We start from the raw sequence: 27,175 nt of genomic DNA on the forward strand, positions 1-27,175 counted from the left end.
CTGAATTATTAGTCATTTTTCTTTTATGTTCTTAGAGTATGATTCACAGACCCAATTTACTCCCAAAGAAAATTGCTATTAAATTATATCTACTAAGTTTTTATATTAAAACTTACTCTACCAAGGGTTGACTGTCACTCTGAGCAGCTGTAGCACTCTGAATGCCTCATGTGTTGGCATAATTTATTAACCAGCTCTATCTGAGCAGAATGGGAGTGCTGTGAAATTACTCTTGGGCTGCACTTCCGTATCTCCAGGGTCCCAGATGTTTCACTTTCTTTGTTCTTGGCTTGCCTTCATTTGGATTACAAACACAGCAGACACAAGAATTCTCAACATCTTCAGAGAAATTTTGGGTTGGGGCAAAATCAACTAGAAGAAACCATTTAAGTTCAAAATCATAAGAAAACCCAAAACTAATGTTGACACTATGTAAATAGAACAGGATTAATAGGAGGCACCACAAACAGGCAATTTCTAGGTCACAATCAATTTCCAGGGTGGCTTTTAGCTGTAACAGTTCATATGACCTTCTAAACCCTGGGCAAAATTCCTCCATGATGTGATGGAAAATATCAACACGTAAGGGAAAGAAAAATGATCCTATGTGAGTTTGATCAAATTTTGTTGTTTTTTATACAGGTCATCAATATTCAAAGAAATGCAATAATTTTGAGTTGGGAGGCAATGCTGCTTAAGAAGCACTGAGTTTTTCACAAGCTTCTATGATTTGATTGTAGAGCAGTTGCCAGGTCTAGAAGCATCCTCAGTAAAGCATCCTCATTATCTTCTGGCCAAACGTCAAGTTGCCAAACAACCTGTAGGCCATCTAAACATCTGGCAACATACAGAAATATAAATCTTTTTCTTTCCCTGCTAGCCTGAGTAGTTGTGCATGGGGCAAAAACCAAGGTACCACAGAAGTCACTAGCTTTACCTGGCCCGAGACCAGAAGCAAAGCTGATTTGATTTAGATCAGCCCTGGCCTGGGAAAGGTTTCCCCACATTCAGCCTGAGCCACTCCAAAAGCTGTCACAGGGTTTGGGGCCTGGTTTCCAGACAATAGGAACCTACTTATGTCTAGGATCCTCAGGGGATCACTGACAAGGTACTGATATGGGCAGATGAAAATGAAATTATAAAGCTCACCCTAGTATTTATTCTGAGGGGCTTACTTCAGGCAAGAATTTCCAGAGAAAGGGAAAGTCTGACTGAGAGTCTCTGGCTTCATTCCATCAAATATCTGATTTCTTGTTTCAGTTTCCTTTTCCTAGTGAGGAAAACTTAGACAAAGTTGTTATTTTACAACCTCTGCAATTCAGCTGAATATTATTTTTTTCGTGATCATACAAGTAAAATACCTTCATTAGAGACATTTTGATGTTAGTTATATATATATAGAGAGAGATATATACAAGTTATATATATAATATATAGAGAGATATATACAAGTAAAATACCTTCATTAGAGACATTTTGAAAAAAAAACAGAAAAGCATAAAATGGAAGGCATCATGATCCCACTTCCCTAGAGCCCTCAGTTCATATTTTGTTCACTTGTTATTTTTCTATATAAGCATTTTTTAAAATTGGGATCATACAAAAAATACATATTTTTTTCACTTACTATCGCATCAAGATCACTTCCCAACATCATTAAAAGCTTTTAATAATCTGATTTTTAATCATTGCAAAATATTCTATTTATGATTGTACCATGATTTGTCCAATTCCTTATTGTTAGGTATTTATCCTTTCTTGATATTTATTTTCACTGATCTCTTGATTATTTCCTTAGGATACCCTCTTAAAGGTGTAATTACTGAGTGAGAACATTTTCAAAGCCCTTGATATGTATTGTCAAATTCTAGCCCCTTCCACCAGGTAAGGTACCTATTACATGGTAAGTACTCCATAAATTATTGTTGAATGGATAAATGCCTTTCAGAAAGGTCGGACCGATTTATACTCCCACCAGCATTATTTGAGAAGAGTCTTGTCTTAGTTGGTCCACATCATGACAGGAATAATGATTAAAGCAGAATTTTGGTTTCTGTGATTCTGGCAATGAAATAATCCATTTACCTTAAAAAAAAAAAAAGTGGAACTAAAAAGTTGACTCATCCCTAAATCATATCTGGTTGCCTTTTAATAGACTGCTGCTTTTAAACACGCTGAGACAAAAATGGAATGCAGGAAGAATTCTGATTATATTAGGATCGAATCATGAAGTTCTTTTTTCCCTTTTCACATGTTCAGTCTGTCGTGGCTACTTGCCCAACAATCTCTATAAGCTCAAGATTTGGAGAGGGTATTCTTTAGATACCGTGGAGGCCTTTGCTGTCATGTCCCATTGTGGTGGTGGTATGGTAGTGGTGGGGTTACCAAGAACTTTTAAGTTCTTGTCTGAAATATAGAAATGTAGGGGAGGCAAATTTAAGAGTTAGAAACTCCCCATTCTGTGAACTGTAGGGGAAGGAAGTTAACTAATATCGTTGAGCAAAATGTGCCAAGCCCCATCCTGTCTTACTGCATTCCACATCCCAACCTTTCCATACAGGTATTATTATCTCCATTTTGCAGATAGGGAGCTGAGGCTCAGAGAGGTTGGGTAACTTATTCAAGGTCACACAGCTGGTGAATACCAGAGCCCTGGAGATCCTGGTCATCTGGTTCCATGTCTGTTTCCACTGTCTGGGGATGCAGCCCTGGGAAAGAGCAGTGTGGGTGGGATTTCCGGGTGGGGGAAGTGGGGGGAGGGAGGGGGAGTGCCAGAATTGTGGTCTAGGGTTCAGAAAGACTGTGGAGACTAATTTGGAGCTGAGAAGTTGATCTCAAAGTTCTCTGGCTCTGGGTTTGAGGTTCTTGGAGCCAGTACAGTGGCACTGAAAACCCCAAGTCTACAGAATCTTGGTTGAGGGTTCTCAGGGTTGAAGGCTGCTACAAAGCCAAAATGCAGCCAAGTTAATTTGAAGAGCTAATAGGCATTATTAAGTGATTCATGAATCATGCAGCATCTCATCTAGTAAGTAGAAAGAGGCTCTCAGGAATTGTACAAAATGGATGGTTTTTATAGGAAGGATGGTGGGGCAGGAAGGTTATTAGCAAAAGAAAGGATTATTTCAGTAAGGTGACTTTCCCTTAGAGGAAGAGCAGGGGGTCTTATGCAAATTACCTTATCTTCCTTTGGGGGGATGGATTAGGTCTGTGTGACAGATTACTTCACTGGTGCTGGCCAGAAAATTCCTGACTGACCGGGTTAAAACTACATTTCTGGGGGAGGTTGAAACTGCAGTTAGGTTGGGGGGTTAGCCCTGGGTTTGGGGATGTGGTTTAGCATAAGTGACTCCATTAGGGGCCTATGGTTTTCTTTTTGATAAGGCTTTGTGGCTGGGGACAAAGGTGGAGGTTGGAGTCCCGGACAGAGGCCCAGTTTTTAGGATCCCCAGTTCAAAGAGCTCAGGTCTGAGGGTCCTGGAGTCCAAAGGCTCCAACTGTGGGGTCCAATTCTGAGGACCCAGCTCTTAGGTTCTTGGGTCTGAAAAGCTAGGATAGGTTCAGTAAAACCTGGATTTTCTGGGTTTCTGGATCTGCAGGGCTCCGACTGAGGGGCTCACCCTGAAGGCCCCTTTTCTGGATCCTAGGATCCTTGAGCCCGGGAGGCCTGGGTGGGAGAGGTACAGCTCTAAAGATCTCAAGTCTGGCATTCCCAGCTTCTGAGGCCCTAAAGTGAGAAGCCCAACACTGCCAGGCATGGTTTGGCAATCTTTGGCCTGAGGGTTCCTGGATCGCAGGGCTCAGGACGCGGTGTCTTCGGATCTAAGGATCTCCGGAGGTGATGGCTTAGGGGTGGAATGTCCCGGGTCTGAGGCCGGTGCTAAGGATACTGGGTCCGCGAGCGGATGCGCAGAGCTTGAAAAACAGGGGTCGAGGGCAGAGGTGACTGTGGTAGGTTGGCGCTAGGACCCCGCGGGAGGCGGTGGCGAGAAGGGCGGCCGGTGTTGACAGCGGCGGCGGGGAGGCCTGCGCTAGGACCCCGCGGGCGCGGCGGGTGGCGGCGGCGCGTGGGGCGGCGCGTGTTGACAGCGGCGGCGGCGGCGGAGCCGGGCGGGCGGCGGGAGTCGGCGCCTCTGGTTCCTGCCCCTGGTGTCGAGGTGGTGGCGGACGAGCGTCCCGGGATGGCCTTCATGGAGAAGCCGCCGGCCGGCAAGGTGCTGCTGGACGACACGGTGCCGCTGACAGCAGCCATCGAGGCGAGCCAGAGCCTGCAGTCCCACACGGTGCGCGGCCCGCCGGTTGGGCGGGCGGCGCGGGGCGGCCCCGGGCCGCGAGAGGGTTTCGGGCGCGGGCCGGACAGGGTCTCCCGGGCGGGGACCGGGGCCAGGGGTTGGCGGCCCAGGCCAGGAGGGCAGTGGCGTGGCGGCGGTTCTGGGTCAGGGGCCCCGGGGCCCAGGTGAACTCTGAGGTCTGCTGGGGTCTCGGGTGGGAGATCGCAGCCCCCTGGGCCAAGCTGGACGAGGGGCTCGGCGGTGCCGCTCCGAGTTGTAGATGTTGGATTACCGGGCCCACCTTGGACTGGCGGAGTAAAGGGGTCACTCGGGACCCTCTTCCACTTCTGCCCGCCGCCAGCCTTCTCCTTGGGGCCGCTGAGTTTCTCTGGCTTCAGCTGGGGATCTGAGTGGTGAGGATGAGGATGTATGTGCCTGACCAAATGGAAGTATGACTTTAGAGCCTACTTGTTGGGGTAGCAGAATATAAGTGGTTGGCGTCTGCAGCCCCAGTTTCTAGGCAGCTACTTGGCCTAAGCACCGGGAAATGGTGAGGGAGTCAGTCTGGGGTCCTGCTGAGGCAGGTGTACGAGTGTGCTGCTTCTCTCCTGTAACCTGCTCTTTAGTGGGCAGTGGTAGCATTCGTTTTAGTTTAAAATCCACTGGAGTGGCATAAAGGAGTAATAGGTCCTCATAGTAAACACTATTTCTGTTACATATACTGTCTTTTATAGGTCTTTAAAACCAGGGTTGTTTTCATTCGCCTGTACCTTTTTTTTGAAAAGCATACTGCATTATAATTTACAAGCAATAAACCTAGGAACCAGCAAGAAAACGAGCTGCTAGCCAGTGGAACTTTGGGGAATAATGGGGAGAGAGAGATTCCTTAAATTGTAATGTTTTGTCAGGTCACCAAATCAGATTCCGGCTCAGAGGCTTGTTTGTTTACCATTGCAGTGTGTTTGGGGTTCATCATCTGGAGGCTAAAGCCCCACAATAGCCTTCTGTTTCTCTTTTTGTTCAAGCTGTTCTGGTGACTTCAAAGAGATCTTTTATTCTGTTGTATTAAAGTGGGACTTTTTGAACCTCAGTTTCCTCTTCCGACAGCCATGCTTTGTAGGGTTTGGATTGTTCAAAGTGTTTATTTCCAGTTAGTGAAATGGTTGTATTTTTTAAAAGTGCGTTTTATTTTGTTGTGCATATCTTTAATCCTGTTTTGCAGACTTGTGAGAAGGCACTGTATATGGCAGAATTTGTACCCTCTGTAATTTATGCTGAAGGGAGTATAGGTTAAGGGTCGAAATTTAGGGCAAGTAGTCAAGAATAAATTATGTTATTAAATTAGGTTTTTCACTTGACTCTTGGCAAGTAAATCTTATAAACTTTCAGGGAGTAGGGTTAGTGTTTTATGTTTATTTTGTGCTGAAAGTAAAGAGATGCTTATATAAATGCTCACAGATCACTTCTTCCAGGAAGCATTCCATGAAGGCCACTGCCCCAAGCCCTGTGCTCCCCTCCACCTTACCCTAGATCAGTTTATTCTGTAATTACTTTTTTAGTTTTCCTCTTCTCCAGGTTATGAGAGGAGGGATACTTGCTTATTTTTGGGTCCCAGTCCCCGGTATCTGATAGGATTTCGTATGTGTTTGTTGAATGAATAAATAAATGAATTGCAACATTACTTTGCCTCTTTTTTGTTTGTGTAAAATGGTAGTGGTGAAAATTGGAACAACATGGCATCTGAGGTGCTAAGTTAAGGGGTCAGTGCTTCAGCAAGGTGAAAGATGTAATAGGATTCCATTTTTATTGCAGAGCTTTTCTTTAAGAAATAAAATAATTTAGAGAATGGGAGTTCCTATAATGATGACTGAACACAAAAGACAATGACTCACAGGAGACCCATAGAGGCAGATGTGGTGGAGTAAAAAAAAACTGTTAACATTGTCTTGCGTAATTTTTGACTGTTCTGTGTTCTTGTCCTTTTAGCTGTAGAATTGCAGACTGAGAAATGTTGCATCAGCCCTGAACTTTATTGAGAAAATCATATGCTGATGCAGATTTTCTGGATTATTAGCTCATTATGAGTAAGGCCCTTTAAAGCAGGAACTGTTGGAAATTATGTTGGAAAGTAGTTGTTAATGGTGGTATATGAGAGAAAAGAGCATTGTTTTCTATTGGGAAAGTTGAAGGTGGCTTTCCTGCTTGTTAGCTGAAGGGAGATGGTGTCCCAGAAGCCAGAGGGCTATCCTCTCTTTGAAATGCTGAATATCTAGGAAGTAGCTCCTTGGCTGTAGGATAGAAACACACAGAGAGTATATAGTAGATGGCCTTTGAGTTGGAAGAGGCAAGACCTTAATATGGTTTTGGGCAGATACTAGTTGGTCTGTGACACTGGTTGGGCAAGTCAGAAAAGTAAACTTTTTGATGTTTAGTTTATTGTTCTAAAGGGGGTAATAAATGCCTGTTCTGCCTGCCTTCCAAGGTTATTACAAAGATCAAATGAAATAGTCTTTATGAAGTATTTGTGCATTTCTTTTCTTCTGTCTATTTACTCCTTGGCAAAATAATATCCAAAGGATTAAACACATTAAAATGTTATTATTGTAAATCAGCTAATTTCTGTCCATAGTTCCTTTCATTTATCAAGGTTGTTTAACTTTGGGAAACAGAATTTATAGCAGAAAATTTTAGGTTGCGTATGATTTAAAATTTATGGACTTGGGAGGGGAAAATTCTGTGGATTAGAAAATAGAGATGCCAGGATGAAAGGAACACAAGGTCACCACCAGAAAGTCATATTGGGATGAGAAATTGGCAGAAAGGGCACCACAGACTGGTAGATGATTCTGTTCCTGACTGTGGTTTGAATGATTTTATCTTCACTTTTATGGAGCACAATGAATTTGGCTTCAGGAAATAGACCAGGCCTCTGCTGCAAGGAAATGAAACTTACATAAAATCAGAAGGGATTGTACTTAGGGAGGATGCTTTCCGCCTGGGATGGGAGGAAAGGGAAGGATTTTCCAAACAAAAGGAATTTGAATAAAAAGCCACACAGGTGAATTATGGGAAAGTTTGCAGGGACTAAGAGAAGACAAGGGAAATGTAGAAGTTCTTCGCTATGGGAAAGGGAAAACTTTTAAAATAAATGGACTGAAAAACTGCTTACCTAGCTGAAATAGAAACCAGAGGAACCCGACAGTTTTGGAGAGGGTTGTTATCAAATATGCTGGTCAATATGCTGTAGTGTGATAGTGCGTCATCTCAGTTTTCTCCTTTTAAAATACTCTCTGTGAGGTTCATCTGAATCAGGGCCCATTTCCTCCGCAGTTGGTGCACTTTGTTCTTCAGAAACAAAAGATAATTTTAGTGATATTTGAGGCATAACAACATTTTAAAAAACCTGTGGGAAAGATAATATTACATGTTGAGCTCTTTACTGAGAATCTTTACTCTCCTTGACCCTTTGACTTTTGGAAACTATTCCTGAAGAGTTTATTTATTCAACAGTACTCATTAATACAACAAAAATGTGCTGAGTGCCTACTGCGTGCCAGGCACATGCTGGAGATCTGGTGTTCAGCTAGACAGCTCCTGCTTTCACGGAGCTTTTGTTCTATAGGATTCTGAGGTCTTCCGTTTTCCAAGGTATAGACAAGTCAGAGTCTTTACCTGTCATAACACAGATGGTTTTGAAGTTCCTTTTGTGACTTGCATTATTGAGCCTCAGCTTTTTAAGCAGTGACCTATTTTATAGTCTTTTAAACTCTATTCATACATCATCAGAATACCTATTCAAATGCGATGTCAAATTAGCAGACCTCATTGCTTTCTGAGCTTGACATTTTAAGGCAATCCAGTGCTCAGTATCAGGATCTATCTGGGCTTCGTTTTGGAATACTATTTGGATGTTTCTTTACAATTCCAAGTTATACTGAATACTTAAAAAAAAATTCCTTGAAGATACTCGCAGAGGTAAATGCAGACTACATGGTAGTTAACTTGCAGCACTTTTTCATATTATAATAAGATAATAAGAGTTATTTTCTTGGAATCTAATCACTTGTCTTCTACTTGGTTATATATTTTTCACCACTTGTCTTTGAAACTTGTGATAGATGCAGTTGCAGAAGTCTGAGTTGGAACCTTTTAGATAATGGTAATTAGTTAATTTAGAGATTGTAAGTAAACTGTTCCTATTGAAGAAGTCAATTTTTTGCAGCGTGATTTAGGGGTTGGTAATACTTAATCCCCATTTATCATCTCTTTTGAGAATTATCCCCCTAGCAAGATTTCTTGTAGTAGGAATACAAATAAGAAGCCAGCTATAGTTATTTGGAAGAAACATAGGATTCTGGGGCTGAAATTTATTTTATGAGAAAAGAGCTTATGTGTTTTGTTCCCTAGGGGATTATTGTAACTATCCACCCCTGTGTACACAGCTTCCATATGAATTGTGATCTTAAGATTGTTCAAAATAAAGAGGCCTCTGGGTAGCTCAGTCGGTTAAGCGTCCAACTTCGGCTCAGATCATGATCCTGTGGTTTTGGGTTCGAGCCCCATGTTGGGTTCTGTGCTGACCAGCTCAGAGCCAGGAGCCTGCTTCTGATTCTGTGTCTCCCTCTCTCTCTGCCCCTCCCCACTCAGGCTCTGTCTCTCTCTCTTTCTCAAAGATAAATAATAAAAACATTTAAAAAAGAGTTCAAAATATAGATTTTTTTATTTTCTTTTTTCTAAGTTTATTTTTACTTATTTTGAGAAAGATACAGAGAGCAAGCAGGGGAGGGGCAGAGAGAGAAGGAGACGATTCCAAGCAGGCTCCATGCTGTCAGCGCAGAGCCTGATGCAGGGCTCAAACTCATGAAACCATGAGATCATGGCTTAAGCCAAGACCAAGAAGATTTTGACGCTCAACCGACTAAGCCACCCAGGTGCTCCAAAATATAGATTGTTGATTGATGATCTAAATGGGTTCATTTGGGCCAACTAAAACAAACCTGTTTTCTACTGCAAGCAGGTAGTGGTTTCTTTTCAAGCTCCTAGAGGTTTCTAAGCAGCTTCCCATGAAATGAGACTCCTTTATGTTCTAGCTTTTGGCATCCTGGAGACAGGAGAGCTGGGGTCGAGCATGGTTTTAGAACTCAGAAGTGCTTGAGTGTGTGGGAGTGCTGTAGAAGGGAGGGTAATAGATTTTTTCCATTGCTTTTTCACCTTAACTGGAAGTCATCCTTGTCAGTGACTTCTCTCACGAGTAATATGCACATAGTAAGGGAAATTAAGGTATGGCTGTCTTTAGAGGAGAAGACAGGGCCCTTCATTTTCAGCTTGAAACTTTTGACTAAGGACTAAGGGGCAAGCATTTGGGGGTAAACACTTGGACTACTAGAGGGGAAGAGTTTGTGCAGATTGACCATTTAGTCTCCAGCTGATCTTGCTAACTACCAAATTTGGGGTGAGCCTGGTCATTTCCCACTGAAGAGTAAGCTATCAAGTGTTTCCTCTTCCTAAAAGAGTACAGAGTAAGGGGAACTGCATTGCTACTGCTACCGTTGTCTTCAAATAATGAGTAGTTATTTTTTCGTGGCTAAGAGGGTGCTTCTATTAACATAGTGTTAGTTTGAGGAATCCATTGCAACAGGAGTGTTCCAGAAAAAAATTTTTTTTCTTTTTAAGTAGGCTTCATACTCAGCATGGGGCCCAATGCAGGGCCTAAACTCACGACCCTGAGATCAAGACCTGAGCTGAGGTCAAGAGTTGGACAGTTAACCAACTGACCCACCCAGGTGCCCCAATTTTTTTAAAATTTTATTTATTTTGAGGGAGGGGGGTGCAGAGAGAGAAAGAGAGAATGAATCCCAAGCAGGCTCTGTGCTGTAAGCTCAGAGCCCAACGTGGAGCTTGAATCCATGAGCCATGAGATCATGACCTGAGCCAAAACCATGAGTCAGATGCTTAACCAATTGAGCCACTCAGGCAGCCCCCCATTTTCTTTTTTTTTTTAGTAACTGCTTTATATAATTCACATACCATACAATTTACCCACTGAATATACAACTCAATATAAGTATATTCACAGAGTTGTATATCTCCGTAATTATAGAACATTTTCATTACCCCAAAAGGAAGCCCCAAACCGTTCAGCAGTCACCCTGGGAAGTCTTAATAACATTGCAGGATGCTAAACTGAGGACATATTCTTAGTACAAGGTCTTTACCTCTTTGGGTTTAACTCCTTTCACGATGTTATCAGAGGGACAAATTCTCCATAAATGTGCATATACATGCTTAGATAACCTCCCAGAACCTCACTGAAGCCTGAAGCCTGCTCTTAGGCATTGAATCTTAGGGTAAGAATTCCTAAGCTGCAAACTTGGAGAATTAGCATACATCTAAACTTTGCACCTTGCTTTAAGGAACCCTGGGTTTAGAACAATAGATCAATTATGTCCTGCTGGTGTGACAGAAATTGCTCTGGGTTGCACCTTGCCTCGTGCATTTAGTTGTAGGTGCCCAGATGACTTATTGGAGTAGCGCAAGGGAAGGGCAAAGGGCTCTGTGCTGGAAAGCAGGGCGTTTGTGCCCTGGCCAGCTCTCTGTTTATGACATCTAAACAAAGCTGCTTTCTTTTGTGTGGCTCATCAGAAACTGGTCATTTCTCCTCAGTTCAGTTGAGGCTGGTTTAGGGTGGGAAGAGGGAATGAATAGAGTGTTGGTATGGGGTAATCCTGGATCTAAAACATCAGAACCACCTGTAGAGGTGAAAAGGGAAAGCAGCGTCATTCATCAGGTCTTCCTTTGAGCCTACCCCTCCCCCAGGTGACAGGTGACTGGTGCACTTTAGTCCCGCAGAGGGAAATGGAGCCTGAAGCGGGCCTGCTCATACCAGACCTCTAGTCAGGCCAAGGGTCTGGCAGGCATGACAGTACCCACTGTCCCACCAGAGCACAGGGAATAGCTGGGTGACACCTTGCCATGTTTGAGGCATCCCTGCATGCGACCATGTAGGTCACCACGTCTGCTAGCAGCCTTCTGCTTGTTAATTTGTGGTACTTCGTGAGCTCCGGCCCTCCAATGGGCACTGTGGTCAGCGCTCGGATGCAGTGGTGAGCAGGCCTTACTTAGGAGCTCCTAGGCCTCTGAGCATCTGTGCGAGGAGGACACACCTGTGCCCCTTCCCACTCCTTAGATGGTAAGGGTCAGACGGCAGCTTGTTCTGCGTCTGTCCATGTCTTTCTCTTTGAGGTTTTTTTTTTTTTTTCCTTCCCTCTAAATCCAGCCTTTCGTGTCTATGTATCATTATTTTGATTCTATTTCAAACAAGCACATTCCCTAGCATATAGATAGTAAGCATTCAATAAATATTTGTTGAATAAATGAATTTGTTGTATGATTGCAGTTATCTGGGCTGTAGCTTCCTTCCTCTGAAATGCCCATTCAGCTTTATTGGTCCCCAAAGTGCCAGCATTTTACATACCTGTTATTTCTTACTACTTTGTTTTCTGTTTATATCATCTCCCTCCCACACATGTGGAAGTGTAAGGCAGGAGCAAAGAGACAAAACCTGAACGACCTCGGACAGATTGCTTTATCTCCTCAGCCTGTTTCTTTGTAAAGTGGGGATAGGAAGAGTATGTCAGTGCTGCTGTGAGGATTCACTGAGCTCACACATGGAACATTCCGAGCAGAACTCAACACTGAAGTATCAGCTGTTTTGATGTAGTGTATTACCTCTGTATTTGCCAGAGCACTAGTAACTTTTTAGGTACCAGTACTTGTTAGGCGCTCAAGTATGTTGAATGGAAAAAGGCGAACTCTTCATTTGAAAGTTTTTCTCACTGTTCACCAGGACTACTTTGCTAACAAATTGCAAGAGAGACCAGTGGCATGTCAAAGAGCAACTCCCCTGCCTCCTTTTTCTTTTTCATTCTGAAGGGACACGTTTTGATAGCCAGGCTGGGGGGGGGGGGGATGCTGCATGGGGTCCCCTGAGGGCGGCTGCCTGGCAGCAGAGTTGGCTGCTGATGTTCAGAGCTGGAAGAGGCAAACGGGCAGGCCACGGGGCCTGGCCACTGAACTGGCAGATGTGTTCCCGGAGGCCAGGCCTGAAGGGAAGGGGACCCCGGGCAAATGCCCATTTCAGCTCTTCACTTCCCAGCTTTTGTTCATCACCAGCATTGGCGCACACACATTTGACCTTTGGCAGCGGGGTGACAAAATAGAAAGCCCTCTGCTTTGTTCTTTCCCCTGCCACTTACTCTGCCAAGTGACCATGCCAGCTGACATTTGTGAGGGGGTGGGGGGCAGCTGACATCTTCAGAATGCTGCTTCCTGAGAAATGCAGTTATATTCTGTAGAGCCCTGCCAACTTCCTTTCCCCTAAGTGCCACGCACCAGCAGTCAGGCTGTGGGCACATACATCAGGTCTGGGTGCATTTCACTCTCTGAAGCACGCAGTTTCTTTGTTGGAAAGCCACTAAGGTGTTGGGGATGCCAGCAAGCACCCACGAGGAGTCTTCTACGAGCCGGGCACTGGGTCGTGTATTAAGATAAAAAGATGAATGAAGCACGGAGCTTACTGCTAGAAGGGGACATAAGGTACTGAAAGTGCCAGTGTGCCTGGGAGCAGTGAGGGTGCAGTGTGAGTGCCTCCATCCACTTGGGTCCCCCTGGGAGTTTGGGCTTCACAGCGTTCCAGAGAATGGCTTCTAAATCTGCACTCCCCAGGCATTTGAACTTGCAGACTCCTTTCACAGTAATCCTGAATTGTAAAAAACAAAAAACAAAAAAACAAACCTCTGGACGTGATTTTGAATTAAAAATATATTTTATTCAGATCGTTACATTATTAAAAATTAACATAATTTTGTGATCTGAATTATACTGTTTTTTTTTGAAACAGCAGCGGTGAGAATGGTGATAAGGTGAATATAGATTAAGGCACTGATAATGAGCATCTTCAGACAATTTGCAGAATCACCAATTTTATGATGATTCTCACTTCTCATATTTCTCACTAACTTCTCACTTAACTCATATTTTACCATTGGCATTCCTAAAGCCTGCCTTTAGTCATGGTCCATTAATAGGTGTAAATGAAACCAAGTATGACTCAGAGCAAAATCAATTAAAAAGCTATGTAGTGGCCCAAACCATGCTAAACGAAAGAAACCATGAACACACTCATCTCTATGACTGCCCCCATGCTTTCTGCGTGTACACTTGGAAGCTCTTAGTCTGTTCGGGGTTAAAGGGAGAAAATATTTAAATAAATTGTTTTGTTGATGTATTTTTTAAAAAGTATAACTAGACACAGAAGCCTTTAACACGTAAATCCTTCCAGAGACCCTAGTTGTTCATCCTGTTCTAAACTGTTACTAATCCACCAGAAAGATCTTAGTTTAAAAACTAAAGCAGGGGCACCTGGGTGGCTCAGTCAGTTAAGCGGCAGACTCTTGATTTCAGCTCAGGTCATGATCTCAACTGTTCGTGAGTTCAAGCCCTGCATTGGGCTGCTCCAAGCTCAGATCCTGCTTTGGATTCTCTGTCTCCCTCTCTTGGCCCTTCTCCCGCTCTTGCTCACTCTCTCTCAAAAAATGAATAAATGTGAAGAAAAAAAAAACACAGAAAAACCGAAAAACCTGAAGCATGACTAGCTGTGTTCTCTGAGGCCAGGTTGTATTTGCAGACTTCAGGAGTTCATTCAGCAGATACTGCTGTAAGTATGGCCCTTGTTGCTGGCACCAGTCTAGGCACTGGGGGTGCAGGTTGAAAGACAGACGGGTTCCCTGCCTTTGTTCATTCCCAAAGGGTCTATTATGGTGGATTCTGGTGTGGGGTAAAAGATGGGAAAGGGAGACTGGCACCCGTTGTGGGGCTCCTTGGAGGTTAGGCTAAGGGGTCCGAACAGCAGTGAAAGACTTGAGCAGGTCTGTAGCATGTGGAAGAGGTATTTTAGGAAGCCTAGTTTGCTGGCAGTCAGTAGGAGTCTATGAGAAGAGTGAAGGAAGGGGAGAGGAGAGTCCAGGGAGGTAATGAAGCAGTGGGGTTAAAAAGGCCACATGAGATCAGTGGCAGGAGGGAGAGAAGGACTGGAGAGAGGGAGGAACACAACAGAGAGGTCTACTAGGTAGAGGCCATGAGGGAAACAAAGGCACCAGAAATGATTAGAGAAATAGTCCACGGTAAGTGAGCAGTAGCTAGTCTTACCAGGAAGATCATGAGTCTGAGTTTGGTTCTAGAAAGTTTGAGTAGTACTGAAAAGGCAGCTGTACTTGCCATGTTAACAACCAGCATTGTTTAAGTACTTACTAGGTGCACAACCCTGTGGTCAGCTCTTTATGTTAACTTATCTCATTTCCTAAGTTGGACCAATGCTGCACCCAGGCAACCACTGTAACATATTCATCACGTATTGCCTTGATGCCTCTTTGCAGTCAGTATCCTTCCTCTGATCCCTGGCAGCTACTGATCTGCTTTCCGTTATTGCCGTTTCACCTTTTCTAGAATGTTATATGTAAATACATATTATAGGGTGTAATGTTTTGTGTCTGGCTTCTTTCACTTAGCATAAAGTTCTGAGATTCTCTCATGATGTTGCATGTTTCTCCTTACTGCTCAGTAGTTGTTATGCATTCATTAGCTGGTTGACATTTGGGTCATTTCTACTTTGGGGCTATTGTGAATAGTGATCTTATGACCATTGGGTACAAGTCTGTGTGGACATATTTTCATTTCTCCTGGGCCAGTATCCAGGAATGGAGTTGCTTAGTCTTACGATAAGTGTATATTTAACTTAATAAGGAATTGCCAAACTCTTCTAGATTTTTATTTGATTCTCATAACAATTCTCTATTATCCCCATTTTTTAGTTGGGAGAAAATGAATGCATAGAGGGTCAGTAACTTCCTCCAGGCCATAGGGCTGGGGGTGGCAGAATGGTTTATAGGCCAGTGGACTTTGAGCCATCCCCAACCTGATCTGTTATTAGGACCTTCAGGGCAGTGGACCTGTTTGATGGCTCCACTAAGCCCAGGCCTAGGTGAGGAGGAGTTAGGGGTCCTCCCTTGAGCCACAGAACCAGACACTGATTTGGATTACCATTTTCTCAGTTCTCCCATCCTGGTTACCGAGGCGTGGAGTTAGTTCATTACATGCGGTGGAGGTTTTAAGGCAGAACTGTCCAATGGAAATGTAATGCAAACCACATGTGTAATTTTAAGTTTTCTAGTAGCCACATTAGAAAAGCAAAAAGGAACAGGTGAAATTAATTTATATAATCTGTTCCTAACCCAATGTATCCAGAGTAATACTATTTCAATAGATAATCAATATAAAAACTAATAATATGTTTTATGTTTTTTATGTCATACAAAGTTTTTGAAACCTGGTGTGCATTTTACAATTACAACATACCTCAATTTGGACTAGCTACATTTCAGGTCATCAATAGCTACCTACAGCTTGTGGCTACTATATTGAACAGCCCAGATACAGACATTAAAAACAACATCCAGATGTATGGTTACTAATATGGAAAGAGATTCATTTTATGTTAAATGGAGAAAAAAGCAAGTCATATATGTTTCGTATGCTTATATTTTCACAAGTCTCTAATGTTTATATCTGCAAATAGTTTACACTGTCCAGTAGCCATAGGTAGCCACTTAGACTACTTAAATTTAATAAAATTAAATAAAATTAAAAATGCAGTCCCTTAGCCACATGTGCACAGCAGCCACTGTATTGGATGTCACAGACTTAGGTCAGTACTGTCTCCAAACTGCTGAATCAAGTAAGAAAAGCTGAGCTAGAGCATAGAACCTGCTAGCCCTGTGACCAGTAGGGCTTTGTGACCATTGAGGCCCAGAGCCTTCATAGTTTTTAATAGTAAAGCACAGGAAAGAAGTGCAGCTGTTGTTAGAGTTTAGTAGGAGCATAGTGCGGAAACATAAACAGCCCTTGTCAAAGACTCTGTTCCATTTTGGTACAACAGAAATTAACCACCACTCACATTGCTGGGGACTCACTCCATAAACCTGACATCCACATTAGGTATGTTCATATAAAAATGTTCCTGTCTGCTTCTTCAGAACCTGCCTGATGTTCATAGTGGGGCTTATGTAGCATCGGGAAGATAAAATAATTTTTTCATATTTGTACACAGCTTCTGTGCGGTGCCCAGATTACGTTCAGCTCAGATTTACATAGACTGCAGTTTGTGAACGTGCAGGAGGAGGTGGGTTGCTTAGCGCAGAGGTAGTAAAGTCAGGAGACTAGGCCAGGAGGTATTTTGAGAGCTCTGCAGCTATTTCAACTGCTATTACCCAGGCCTGAATTCCCGTACTTAATCTGCCCGTCTTTCCAGGCTTCTTCCTCACTTGAGGGACTGGTTCTGCCTGTTTAGCTGATCTCTATCCATCAAAATGAGGGGTGTATGATGTGTAAGCATCCTGCCTAAGGCCATAGAAGGAGGTAGGAACTGCTGTGTCCCTGGGTCAGACAGGCCTAGGGTGGAGTCCAGTCTCGTGACTTCCTAGCTGAGTGCCCTTGTTTAAGGCATCTGTCCCTCTCAGAGAGGTGAGGTTCTTGTGAAAGAGAGGTAGCTGCAGGTACCTCCAGGCAATCCTGGGAGATGGGATAAGCTGAGGGACAGAAGAATAAGTGTCCCCTAAACATAGCGGTTACTACCTTCAGCTCTGAAGAGATCGATGGTGGCGTAGTGTGTATAGTCACCTACGTGGTTATGATTGGAACTAGCATCTCAGGAGAATACGATGATGTTTTCAGGCGAGGTAGAATAAATTTATGTGCAGTCAACCCTCCCTCATCCTTGGTGGTAGTGATCAGTTCTACTCTGTGGAAACCAGTAGGGACTTTCCTGCCTTGATTCCCCGTAGTTTCAAGCTCCTCTCCCACCAAATATTTTACCACTCCTGATTCTAGTAGAATAATTAACTTATTTGACTTTCATCTTCTGTTTTTCCACTCTCTCCAGTACAGTAAAGATGCTGGTGAGGCATAAAATGACTGAAAGTTCCCTTGCCAAAGGAAAAAAAGATGATAGCTTGCATTTATCATTGATAACATACTGTGCCCTTATCCGAGCTCGGACAATTTCAATCCTTACCACTCAGGCTTCTTTATTTGAAAGTAGCATGTTTTAAATTACATGTGTAGCAAACCAAGGAACTTTTAGAAAAATTGTTTTTCCTGATTAGGAAAGTAATATATGTGCTCATTGAGGATAACCTGAAAAATATGAAAAAAATAGCTAAGAGAATTTAAACCACACATAATTTCACTCCAGAGACAACTACTGTTAACATTTGTTATAGTTCTGTCTTCCTATCAATGTTATCACAGTTTTCTATCCTTTTTAAATATTTAACATTATAATGTACACCTTGCCCTGTGTAATGAAAATTTATTTTAATATACCCTTTTAAAGGCTTGCATATTCTTCCACTATATAGTTAAGCCATAAATAGCTTATCCATTGTCTTATTGCTAATATCTAGGCTCTTTAAGGGGAAGGCTTTTTACTTAGCCCCTTTAAAAGTGGGCAAATGGGCACCTGGGTGGCTCAGTCAGTTGAGCGTCTGACTTTTGATTTTGGCTCAGGTCATGATCTTAAAGTTTGTGGGATCGAACCCTGTGTCAGGCTCTGCGATGACAGCATGGAACCTGCTTCGGATTCTCTCTCTCCCTCTCTCTCTCTGCCCCTCCCCCACTTTCTCTCTCTGTCTTTCTCTCTCTGTCTCACAAATAAATTAATAAACATTAAAAAAAAAAAAAAAAAGGCCTAGAAGGGGTGCCTGGCTGGCTCTGTCAGTGGCTCATGTGACTCTTGATCATGGGATTCTGGGTTCAAGCCCCACATTGGGTATAGAGATTACTTAAAATCTTAAAAATAAATAAATCTAAAAAAATAATAAAAGTGGGCATAGAAGGTGGGACGAGAGAGGCTAGAGTAATGGCATTCATTGTCAGAGATCAGAGACTGATAACATTATTTCCTATGTTCAAAGAGAAGGGTTCCTTTATGCTGTTCCCTTGGTGCCCTTCACAGAGCTTTGGCCATCTCCTGTGCTTACTGAGTCGGGCCATGGTGTAGTCACCTGCACACACCTTATTATGCTTGCTATTTCTTAGCAGAAAAGAAAACTAAGTTACAAAGCCGGCCTCTGCTGGATGCTGTACGTGTGCAACCTCATCTAATATTTACTGCCATCCTGTTGGAAGGGTACGATTTTGTAGATAATAAACTGAGGCCCAGAGATGCAGCAAAGTTAGGTCACAAAACTAGTAAGGGCCAGTTGGGCTTTGAATTGGGTCTCTGTGACTGGGAAGCCAAGCCCTTTCCCCTGGGAGATGGTTGTGGCATGGGGAAAGATGGGGGAGGAGCGCACAGTGTGGCTAGTCATCAGTCACATCAACCTCGAGAAGGACTCCAGCAGCCTGACTTTGGGGCAGTAGCACATGGAGGCAGGCAGGGAAGGGGCCCCAGGAGGAGGAACACTTCACTCCGAGCAAGTACTCGGGTCGTTACCAGCTTAGGGCGTGAAGGTTGAGGAGGGGGCCTCCCTCGGATACCAGAGCCCACATTAAAATCATTATTTCCAACCAGATCAGAGTTTGCGTGTTTTCTGTCTTTTCTAGCCAGTGAAATATGTGGTGATTAGTTCTCTGAGGTTATGTTCACTGCATCTGTTTCTACACTTTTAGGGCGTCGGCCCAAGAAATGTGAGGATTACTGAAGGTCATATTTCATTTTTAATTACTACTTAATTGAGCCCTGGATTTTTGAGTTTTTTTCCCCTTTGCTTTGACTTAAGATGGAATTCATGGGTTCCCATTTTAGCAAATTATGTAAATTTGCTTTGGTGCCATTTAAGGGTCATTGTACTATAGAATGGTATAGGAGCTGCTGTTTAAAATGTATCCATTCTGTAGTCATGTCTGAGGCCAAAAGGATTTTTGAGTGCTTCTTTGCAGTGTTTCTCCTTGCTGGAACATCAGCTGTCTTTGAAGTTGGGTGTGGCGAGCAGCTCCCCTGGCTGGGCAGGAGACTGTCCCGCAGAGGAGACCATGGACTTCAAAAGGCCTGGAGAAGGGAGAAACATATGCTAAATAAGGTGGTGGCTCTCACTGCAGGCATCAAAGCAAGTTTATGATGTGTTCCTTGTCCCTTCTGTGAACACAGAATAGAAACCGGAGAACTTGTTTTGCATAAAGGTAAAGCGCACAGTTCTATGATTCAGTTAGATTTATTTATTTATTTATTTACTTACTTACTTACTTAGAGAGTGCGCGCTCACACGCGCAAGTTGGGGAGGGGCAGAGAGAGAGAGTCCCAGGTAGGCTGTGCACTCTCAGCGCAGAGCCCAACATGGGGCTCCATCTCACAAACTGAGATTGTGACTTGAGCTGAAATCAAGAGTCGGATGTCTAACTGACTGACCCACCCTGGTGCCCCGATTCAGTTAGATTTTAAATGAAGTTTATTTCACTTGGTTGAAAAGGAGATACAGTTGGCTTCACTCACCTGCACAAATTTAGGTTAAGATAGTGGAGATTCATCAAATGCCTTTAAAAACCCTAATGCTTTCATTTGTTTTGGGGCAGGTTTTGCACATTATATAATAAAACAAAGGTACATTTCAGCACTGGAAATCTACAAATGAAACAATAAATAATACTTAGCAGAGTAAGGAGTAATCATTAATTCTAAGTGAAATATTAAGAATTGTAAGCAGCCAGGCAGGTAGCTGGTGAGCTGAGCAGAAGTCCTGCAACTGAGAATTTCCCCAGAAACCTCGCTGTCCCTTCAGGGTGATGTTGCCCTCTGCCCATGAGCTGCAGCTGTTGTGCTGTGTGATACCATGGGGTTGAATATTGAGTCCACTGAAGGGATAATAAATCAGGGCTTGGGAGATCCACAGAGACTTTCTTTTTTAAAAATATTTTTCTTTTTTATTATTTAAGGATAGTTGACATATAATGGTATATTAGTTGCAAGGGTACAACATAGTGATCCAACTTGTCTATACGTTACTTAGTGCTTATCATGTAAAGCATAGTCATCATACGATGTTATTATACTGTTATTGACTATAGTCTCTGTACTGTACTTTTCATCTTTGTGACTTATAACTGGAAGTCTTAATCCCCTTCACCTATTTGCCCATACCCGCAGCCGCATGGAGATTTTCTTGAGCATGCTCTTTGACTTTTCCTCGATGTACATGCACTTGAAAAAGAGCAGCATGCTTCTTCCTTCCCAAAGGAGCAATCAGTTAACAAATGCCCACCAACTGGTATTTGCTGCACTTCTTATTGGCCTGACCTTGTGGTGGGTGCTGTTTGCAATACAAAGAAATGTGTGATCCTAGCCCTTGAAGAATTTAATTCAGTTGGAGAGATCCTCCCCCCCACCCCCACCTACCCGCCTTCCCCAGACACAGGTAGATATAGGACAAAAATAGCAGTAATGTGATTAAACAGCCAGCCTTCCCAGGTGTTGACCTGCGAAGAGGGGAGTAGATAAGGAGTGTTTAGGGTACCCAGAGTCTGACTGAGTAGAGGAAGGTTTGAGTAGATGGAACAGGTTAGGACACTGTGGTTAGGTGATAGCAGAACATGGAAGCTAGGCTAAGAAGTTGGGTTTTATTCTATGGCCAGTGGAGCCTGAAAGGTTCCCGAGCAGGGAAAGGACAGTGTTGGATGTTTAGCGAGCTCACATGTGCTCAGCATTCTTTGCGGGCCTTCCTTTGAAGGGAAAGTGCCAGGAGGAAGCGGATTTGGGGATGAATACAGAGGAGTGATATGGCTAGTGGGTAGTGGAGACCTGGCCTCCTATCCCAGATCTATAACTTTCTAGTCAAGGCATTTATCCCTTCAGAGACTCATTGCCCCCAGCTGCAAAGTGAGGGTAATGGTTCTTCCTTACTTGCTTCAAAGGGCCATCGCCAGATGGTTCGATGGTTCTACCACTACAGGGCCCAGTGTGGGGACCCCCGCAGGGCTCAAGTTAGGTACATACTGTACCCTTGAAGAGGCGAGGAGGGTGGGGATAGAGGAGGCTGTGAGGTTTGGTGGGTGCTTGGTTCGTTAGTTTCCTTCCTCTCTTGAGAGGGTTTTTATTTTTGCAGTGTGAAGCTGCTTCCTATTTAAGAAGTTTTAGAACCATGGTTCTCACCCCTGGCTGCACATTACAATCACCCGGGAACTTTTAGGCCCTACTAATGCCTGTGCTTCCTCTCAGAGAAGCTAAATTAGAGTCTCTGGGAGGTAGGGCTGAACCATGGGTATGGTTTTTTGTTTGTTTGTTTGTTTAAGTTCTCTAGGTGATTTGGGGTGCCTGGGTGTCTTGGTTGAGTGTCCAACTCTTGATTGCAGCTCAGGTCATGATCCCAAGGAGCCTGCTTGAGATTTTCTCTCTTTCTCTCTCTCTTTCCCTCCCTCCCTCTTTTCCTCCCTCCCTCTCTCCCTCTCCCCTAATGCTGTGCTCTCTCTCTCTAAAAAAAAAAAAAAATGTGTAAGTTCTCTAGGTGATTTTAGAATGCAGCAAGCAGGGTTGGGACCCTCTGTTTTAGATATAGTGATGTGGGGACACTGACATGTAAAATACCTCCAAACAGCTGCCTTTGTCTCTCTGTACTTTGAGTCTCTGAGTAAACCTGTTTATCTATGCCAAAAGGGAAAGGAGAAGAATTAACTGGGTTAATCTGGTTTGAAGGTTTGCTGAAGTTTTGGTTTTAGCTCCTTTAACACATTTTTTTTTTTTTTTTTCAAAATGAACTGTGTTTATAGTCTCAGTAAGGTCATTTGGGGCCAGACAGATTCAAAATAAGTTTTCCTCCTCAGTGTTTCCTAAAATGTCATCCAACCAAGGCATCTTTGGATATCAGCTATTGTGCAGGGAAATCTTCAATACTTTTTTGGGAACTCAGAAAACAAAATGCCAGTGGGGATGCTTGCTTGGAAAATGGCCTATGTAGGAAGCGTTAATCAACAGTTGTGGAACCAACAGCCCCAACCCTGCCCCTGCCCCCCTCAGGATAGGAGTCAACAGATCGACATTACTAGAAATGAACCACCTGAGTTCCACAAATTAGTGAGGACGCCCATCTTTCAGGGCTACAGGAAAAACTCAGCCCCCCCCCCCCCAGGTCATTGAGCACTGCTGGCCGTGCCTGGCAGGTTGGAAGGTCTTGGGAATCAGGTATTTGGGTCACACTCCCAGTCAGCTGCTTCCTAGTTGTGCGACCTTGGACAGCTCGCTTAATTTGCTGAGCTGGACTGAGATCTCCCCTCTAGGCAGCTGTGAGGATGGAATGAGAAGTATGGAATAAGGGGCTTAGCAAGGTTCCTAGAACCAGATCGGTCCTCATTTTGTTACATCTCTCTTCTCTAACCTCACCTAAGTCAGAAATTACGTGGTCCTGATGCCTTTCCAGTTTGAAGAACTTCACACCAGACCACACTGACCAGCGCAATGCTCACATGCCAGGGCTTGACAAGGTAGCCACCCTGCCCCGCCAAGATAAAGGGTGTGGTATTGTGAGGAGGGGCAAGAAGAGGGCCCTTTGGGGGAAGTGGCAGCAGATGGCAGGGTTTGGTGGCAGGCCGAGATCTGTGTGACTCAGGGCCGCACCCCGCAGCTCCTAGCTCTCCCTTTGTTGCCTGATGGGCCTTGGCGGTTTATTGTCTCTTTTATACATGCTGCAGTTTCCGTTCCACATTGGAGACGGTGGTAAAGATGGGAATGATTCACTGGAAGATTCTGGGCTGCTGACTCCAGCTCGGGAGGAGGAGGCCTGACTTCAAATGTTGGGTTTCTATTAGTCTCCAGGGCACTCTCCTCTCTGCTTTAATAAGAGCTACAGCTTGGTTGCAAGCAGTCAGTGGACAGCTGTGCTGTGTTTAGTTTACAAATTGGAGATTTGAGGTGAAAGTACTTCCTTTTGGTCAAGTGGATGGTGGTACCAGGCAAGCTAAAAAAATTCAAATGTTTTGTAGTTAGGGACCACCTTGTTTCACTGAAGTGGAATAAAAATATTTCTGAGCAGAGGCACCTGGCTGGCTCAGTCAGTAGAGCAACTCTTGATCTTGGGGTTGTGAGATCGAGCCCCAGACGGGGGCTACAATTTACTTTAAAAAAATATGGATATATATATACATATACACACACACACATATATATATACATATATATATACATACATATATATGTATACATATATATACATACATATATACATATATATATATATACATATATACACATATATACTGAGCAAAATCACCTTATATTGCCCACTGTCTTTCTTTAAAAAAAATTTTTTTTTTAACGTTTTATTTATTTTTGAGACAGGGAGAGACAGAGCATGAACAGGGGAGGGTCAGAGAGAGGGAGACACAGAATCTGAAACAGGCTCCGGGCTCTGAGCTGTCAGCACAGAGCCCGACGTGGGGCTCGAACCCATGGACCGCGAGATCATGACCTGAGCCAAAGTCGGCTGCTTAACTGACTGAGCATCCAGGCACCCCACCCACTGTCTTTCTGTATCTATTACCACATGGCAGGTGGGACCTGGGGGCTACAGTGGAACCTGAATGTGCCTTAATGTGTTTTTACACAATGGGTGTGCTTTGAGGCTGCCAGTAACTAAGCAAACTCTAGGTGGACATGTGTGTATTACAAATGGTGTTGTATGTGAAGTACCAGTGGACCAGGGGCTATGGCCAAGGGCAGATGATGGCAGAAGTAACCCTAGCACCATCCTGCATCCCAGGCCTTCATGGACTGGGATTACTGGTTTATCAATACACCTGAATCCAGGCTTCTCAATCTTGGCACTATTGACATTTGGGGCCAGGTAGTCCTTGGGTGGGAGTGGGTGTGGGGGTGGGAGTAGGCTGTCCTGTACGTTGTAGGTGTTTAGTAGCATCTCTGACCTCTATCTATTGGTTGCTAGTAGCACTCCCCCATCCCCTGCGACAACTAAAGATGTCCCTAGACATTGCTAAATGTCATTTGAGTCAGAAGAATCACCTTCTTTGGAGATCACGGACCTAAATATAAAGAATGTCTTGGCAGGAACATTAATGAGGATATCATTTTGGCTACCACAGTCTGACACCATGACCCAGGCATTATCTTTTAGTTACTGCTTCCCTTCTGCCAAATGCTTTTCCAATCATTATTATGTGCCATTTTGTAAACAAGTTTTTTTTAAAGACAATATAGTAATCTTAATCACAATAATAGACAAATTTATAGAGTATCAGTAAAGAGGCTTCAGGAATACCTTAGCGAGGATACTATTAGCCTGAGCTCACATTCTCTTTCTCAAAAATAAACAAATAAACTTAAGAAAAAAAAAAAAGGCACATGGAAGACTAGAAGACATAATTGTTACTGTCAATTTGAGGGAGAGGGAAGAGGAATAAAGGGCAGGGAACATATATAAAGGAGTACAATAGGAAGATGTTTGCCAGTTGAATGGTATATAACCTATTCTGGCACAAATATATGTTCAGGAAATTCTGAATTTTATTTGTTCTATTCTATTCTATTCTATTCTATTCTATTCTATTCTATTCTATTTTATTCTACTCTACTTTTTAAGTAACTCTACCCTCAGTGTAGGTCTCAAGCTCCTGACCCCAAAATCAAGTATTTTGAGACACGTATTTAGAGACAAGATACACTTGTCACATATTTAGAGACAAGTTTAAAAAAAAATCTAAATTGTGTTTCTTCAGAAGGAAGGAATGGAGGGGCGCGAGGCTGGCTTGGTTGTTGGAGCATGTGACCCTCCAACACATGTTGGAGCATGTGATCTTGGGTTTGTGAGTTTGATCTATCTCCATGTTGGGTGTGGAGATTGCTGACAAACGGGATCTTAGAAGAAGAAGAAAGCAAGAAATGGGGTCAAACTGTACATTTCTTTTTTTTTTTTAACATTTATTAATTATTTTTTTAATGTTCATTTATTTTTGAGATAGAGAGCACAAGCTGGGGAGGGGCACAGAGAGAGAGGGTGACAAAGGATCTGAAGCTGGCTATGTGCTGTCAGCAGAGAGCCCAATGGGGGGCTCGAACTCATAAACTGAGATCATGAGCTGAGCTGAAGTCAGACACTTAACCAGCTGAGCCATCCAGACACCCCAGAACTGTATGTTCCTTGTTCAGACTTACACCCCAGCATGGAAGAAGCACAGGCACTGGAACACTGTGGGTGCTTAGTTGATGTTTGCAACTGGCAGCAACATCTTTGTAAAGCGCAGGTCTGAACCTCAAACTCAAAGAATATAAAGCAAGACATCGGTGTTTACTTAGCACCTACCAAGTGCCCAACATTGAACTGGAATTTTTAAAATTACTATTATTCCTCTGGTAAATCATAGTGAAATAATAAATGTTAGAAGTATTTTTGAGAATTAACATTTTCCCTCAATTTTAGACCTGAAAAGAGCTTGCCTATGATGTAGTTGTTTGGAAGTATTCAGTTATATGTGCTAATTTCAACTTTACTCTAAGAATGTTAAAAGCTCAGAAAATTTGCCAGTAAGACAATTCTGGAAAAAATGAAAATTTCCAAGCTAAAGGATTGATCCCCAAAATGTAAGAATGTCATATGGTTTCAGCATTTTCTCTTTATGTATTCAGAAATAATTGCATTAGCATGTTGCTTAAGAGATTTGTCACACCACACAAATAACTCTTAAAACATTTATTTTATATCCCCACATGAAACCAGCTAAACATAGATTCCAGATACACAGTTAATTCACTCATAATTGAGTGGATATTGTTGAATTACCATCTTTTATATATTCCTGAGAAGACAGGAATTTCTGCTATGTGAACTTCATCAACCTTTGCTAAATAAACAGAATGGAAATGAATGATAGTGTAATATGATCTGTCTTAAAATCCACTTACCAGGTTAACAATGCTTACTTGGCTTTGTTTTCTAAATAACCTATTTAAATGAAAATTAATTTGGTAGAAAGGATTTACCGAATACTGTGTTGATAAGCATTTGTTGAGTAGTGACTACAAGTAAATCATACCATCCAAGGATATTAAAATGATTCTGAATATTTGAGGAAAAAATGTTAACATTCTTTATATGATTTAATCTATACCTTCATCATGATTCCCTGTGTATATAAGCAGAAGGCTGGACTAGGTCTGTGTTTCCTGCTTACTTATTAGTAAGAATTACTGGGGAGGCTGTAAAAACATCTAATTCCTAGGTTTCTAGCCTAGAGATTCTGATTTAGTATGTCTGATGCAAAGCCTGGGAATGTGTATTTTTAATACCCTCTCTTCTCCCTGCTCCGGAGCAGGGAGATAGATGTTAATAACCAGGCCGGTCTGGGGGTCACTGGACCTGGAATGCCATCACTGCATCTCTATTCCACCTTTCACCTGTTTTCTTAATCATGGCCTTCTCTAGCTGACGAAGCATATAAAATGGAAACTCTGAACACTGAAACTCATAGATCTTAGTCTTCTTTTTTCTTTTTTTAAATTTATTTTGAGAGAGAAAGAGCACACATGGGAGGGGCAGAGAGAGATGGAGAGAGAGAATCCTAGCAGGCTCCACTCTAACATGGCTCCAGTGTGGGGCAGGAACCTATGAACTTTGAGATCATGACTTGAGCCCTGAGCTGAAATCAAGAGTCAGATGCTTAACCAACTGAGCCACCCAGGTGCCCCTGGATCTTAGTCTTCCGATTGCTACCACAGCTAGTTTTGAATGCCTAAGGTTAAACTTTTTATTTTAGATAATTGTGGATTTACATGCAGTTGTAAGAAATAATGCAGAGAGATCCCATGTATCCATTACCCAATTTGTTTCAATGGTAATGTGTTATAAAACTGTAGTACA

The 27,175-nt window shown here is 43.0% G+C and overlaps 1 protein-coding gene across 6 annotated transcripts in view; it reads left to right on the top strand.

Annotated features, from left to right (window-relative positions):
- The first annotated feature begins 4,038 nt into the window (after positions 1 to 4,038).
- The window catches only part of PXK (PX domain containing serine/threonine kinase like), a 74,000-nt gene continuing 50,863 nt past the window's right edge, over positions 4,039 to 27,175 (top strand). For 2 of the 6 annotated variants that reach the window (XM_049640821.1, XM_049640822.1), the window contains exon 1: positions 4,039 to 4,280. In XM_049640821.1, coding sequence (XP_049496778.1) covers positions 4,179 to 4,280 — 102 coding nt within the window. In that variant the 5' untranslated portion in view covers positions 4,039 to 4,178. The remainder of the gene's footprint in view (positions 4,281 to 27,175) is intronic. The other 4 variants (XM_049640815.1, XM_049640816.1, XM_049640818.1 and 1 more) reach the window with 2 other exon arrangements.

The sequence above is a fragment of the Panthera uncia genome, chromosome A2, assembly GCF_023721935.1.
Source record: "Panthera uncia isolate 11264 chromosome A2, Puncia_PCG_1.0, whole genome shotgun sequence".
NCBI lineage: Eukaryota > Metazoa > Chordata > Mammalia > Carnivora > Felidae > Panthera > Panthera uncia.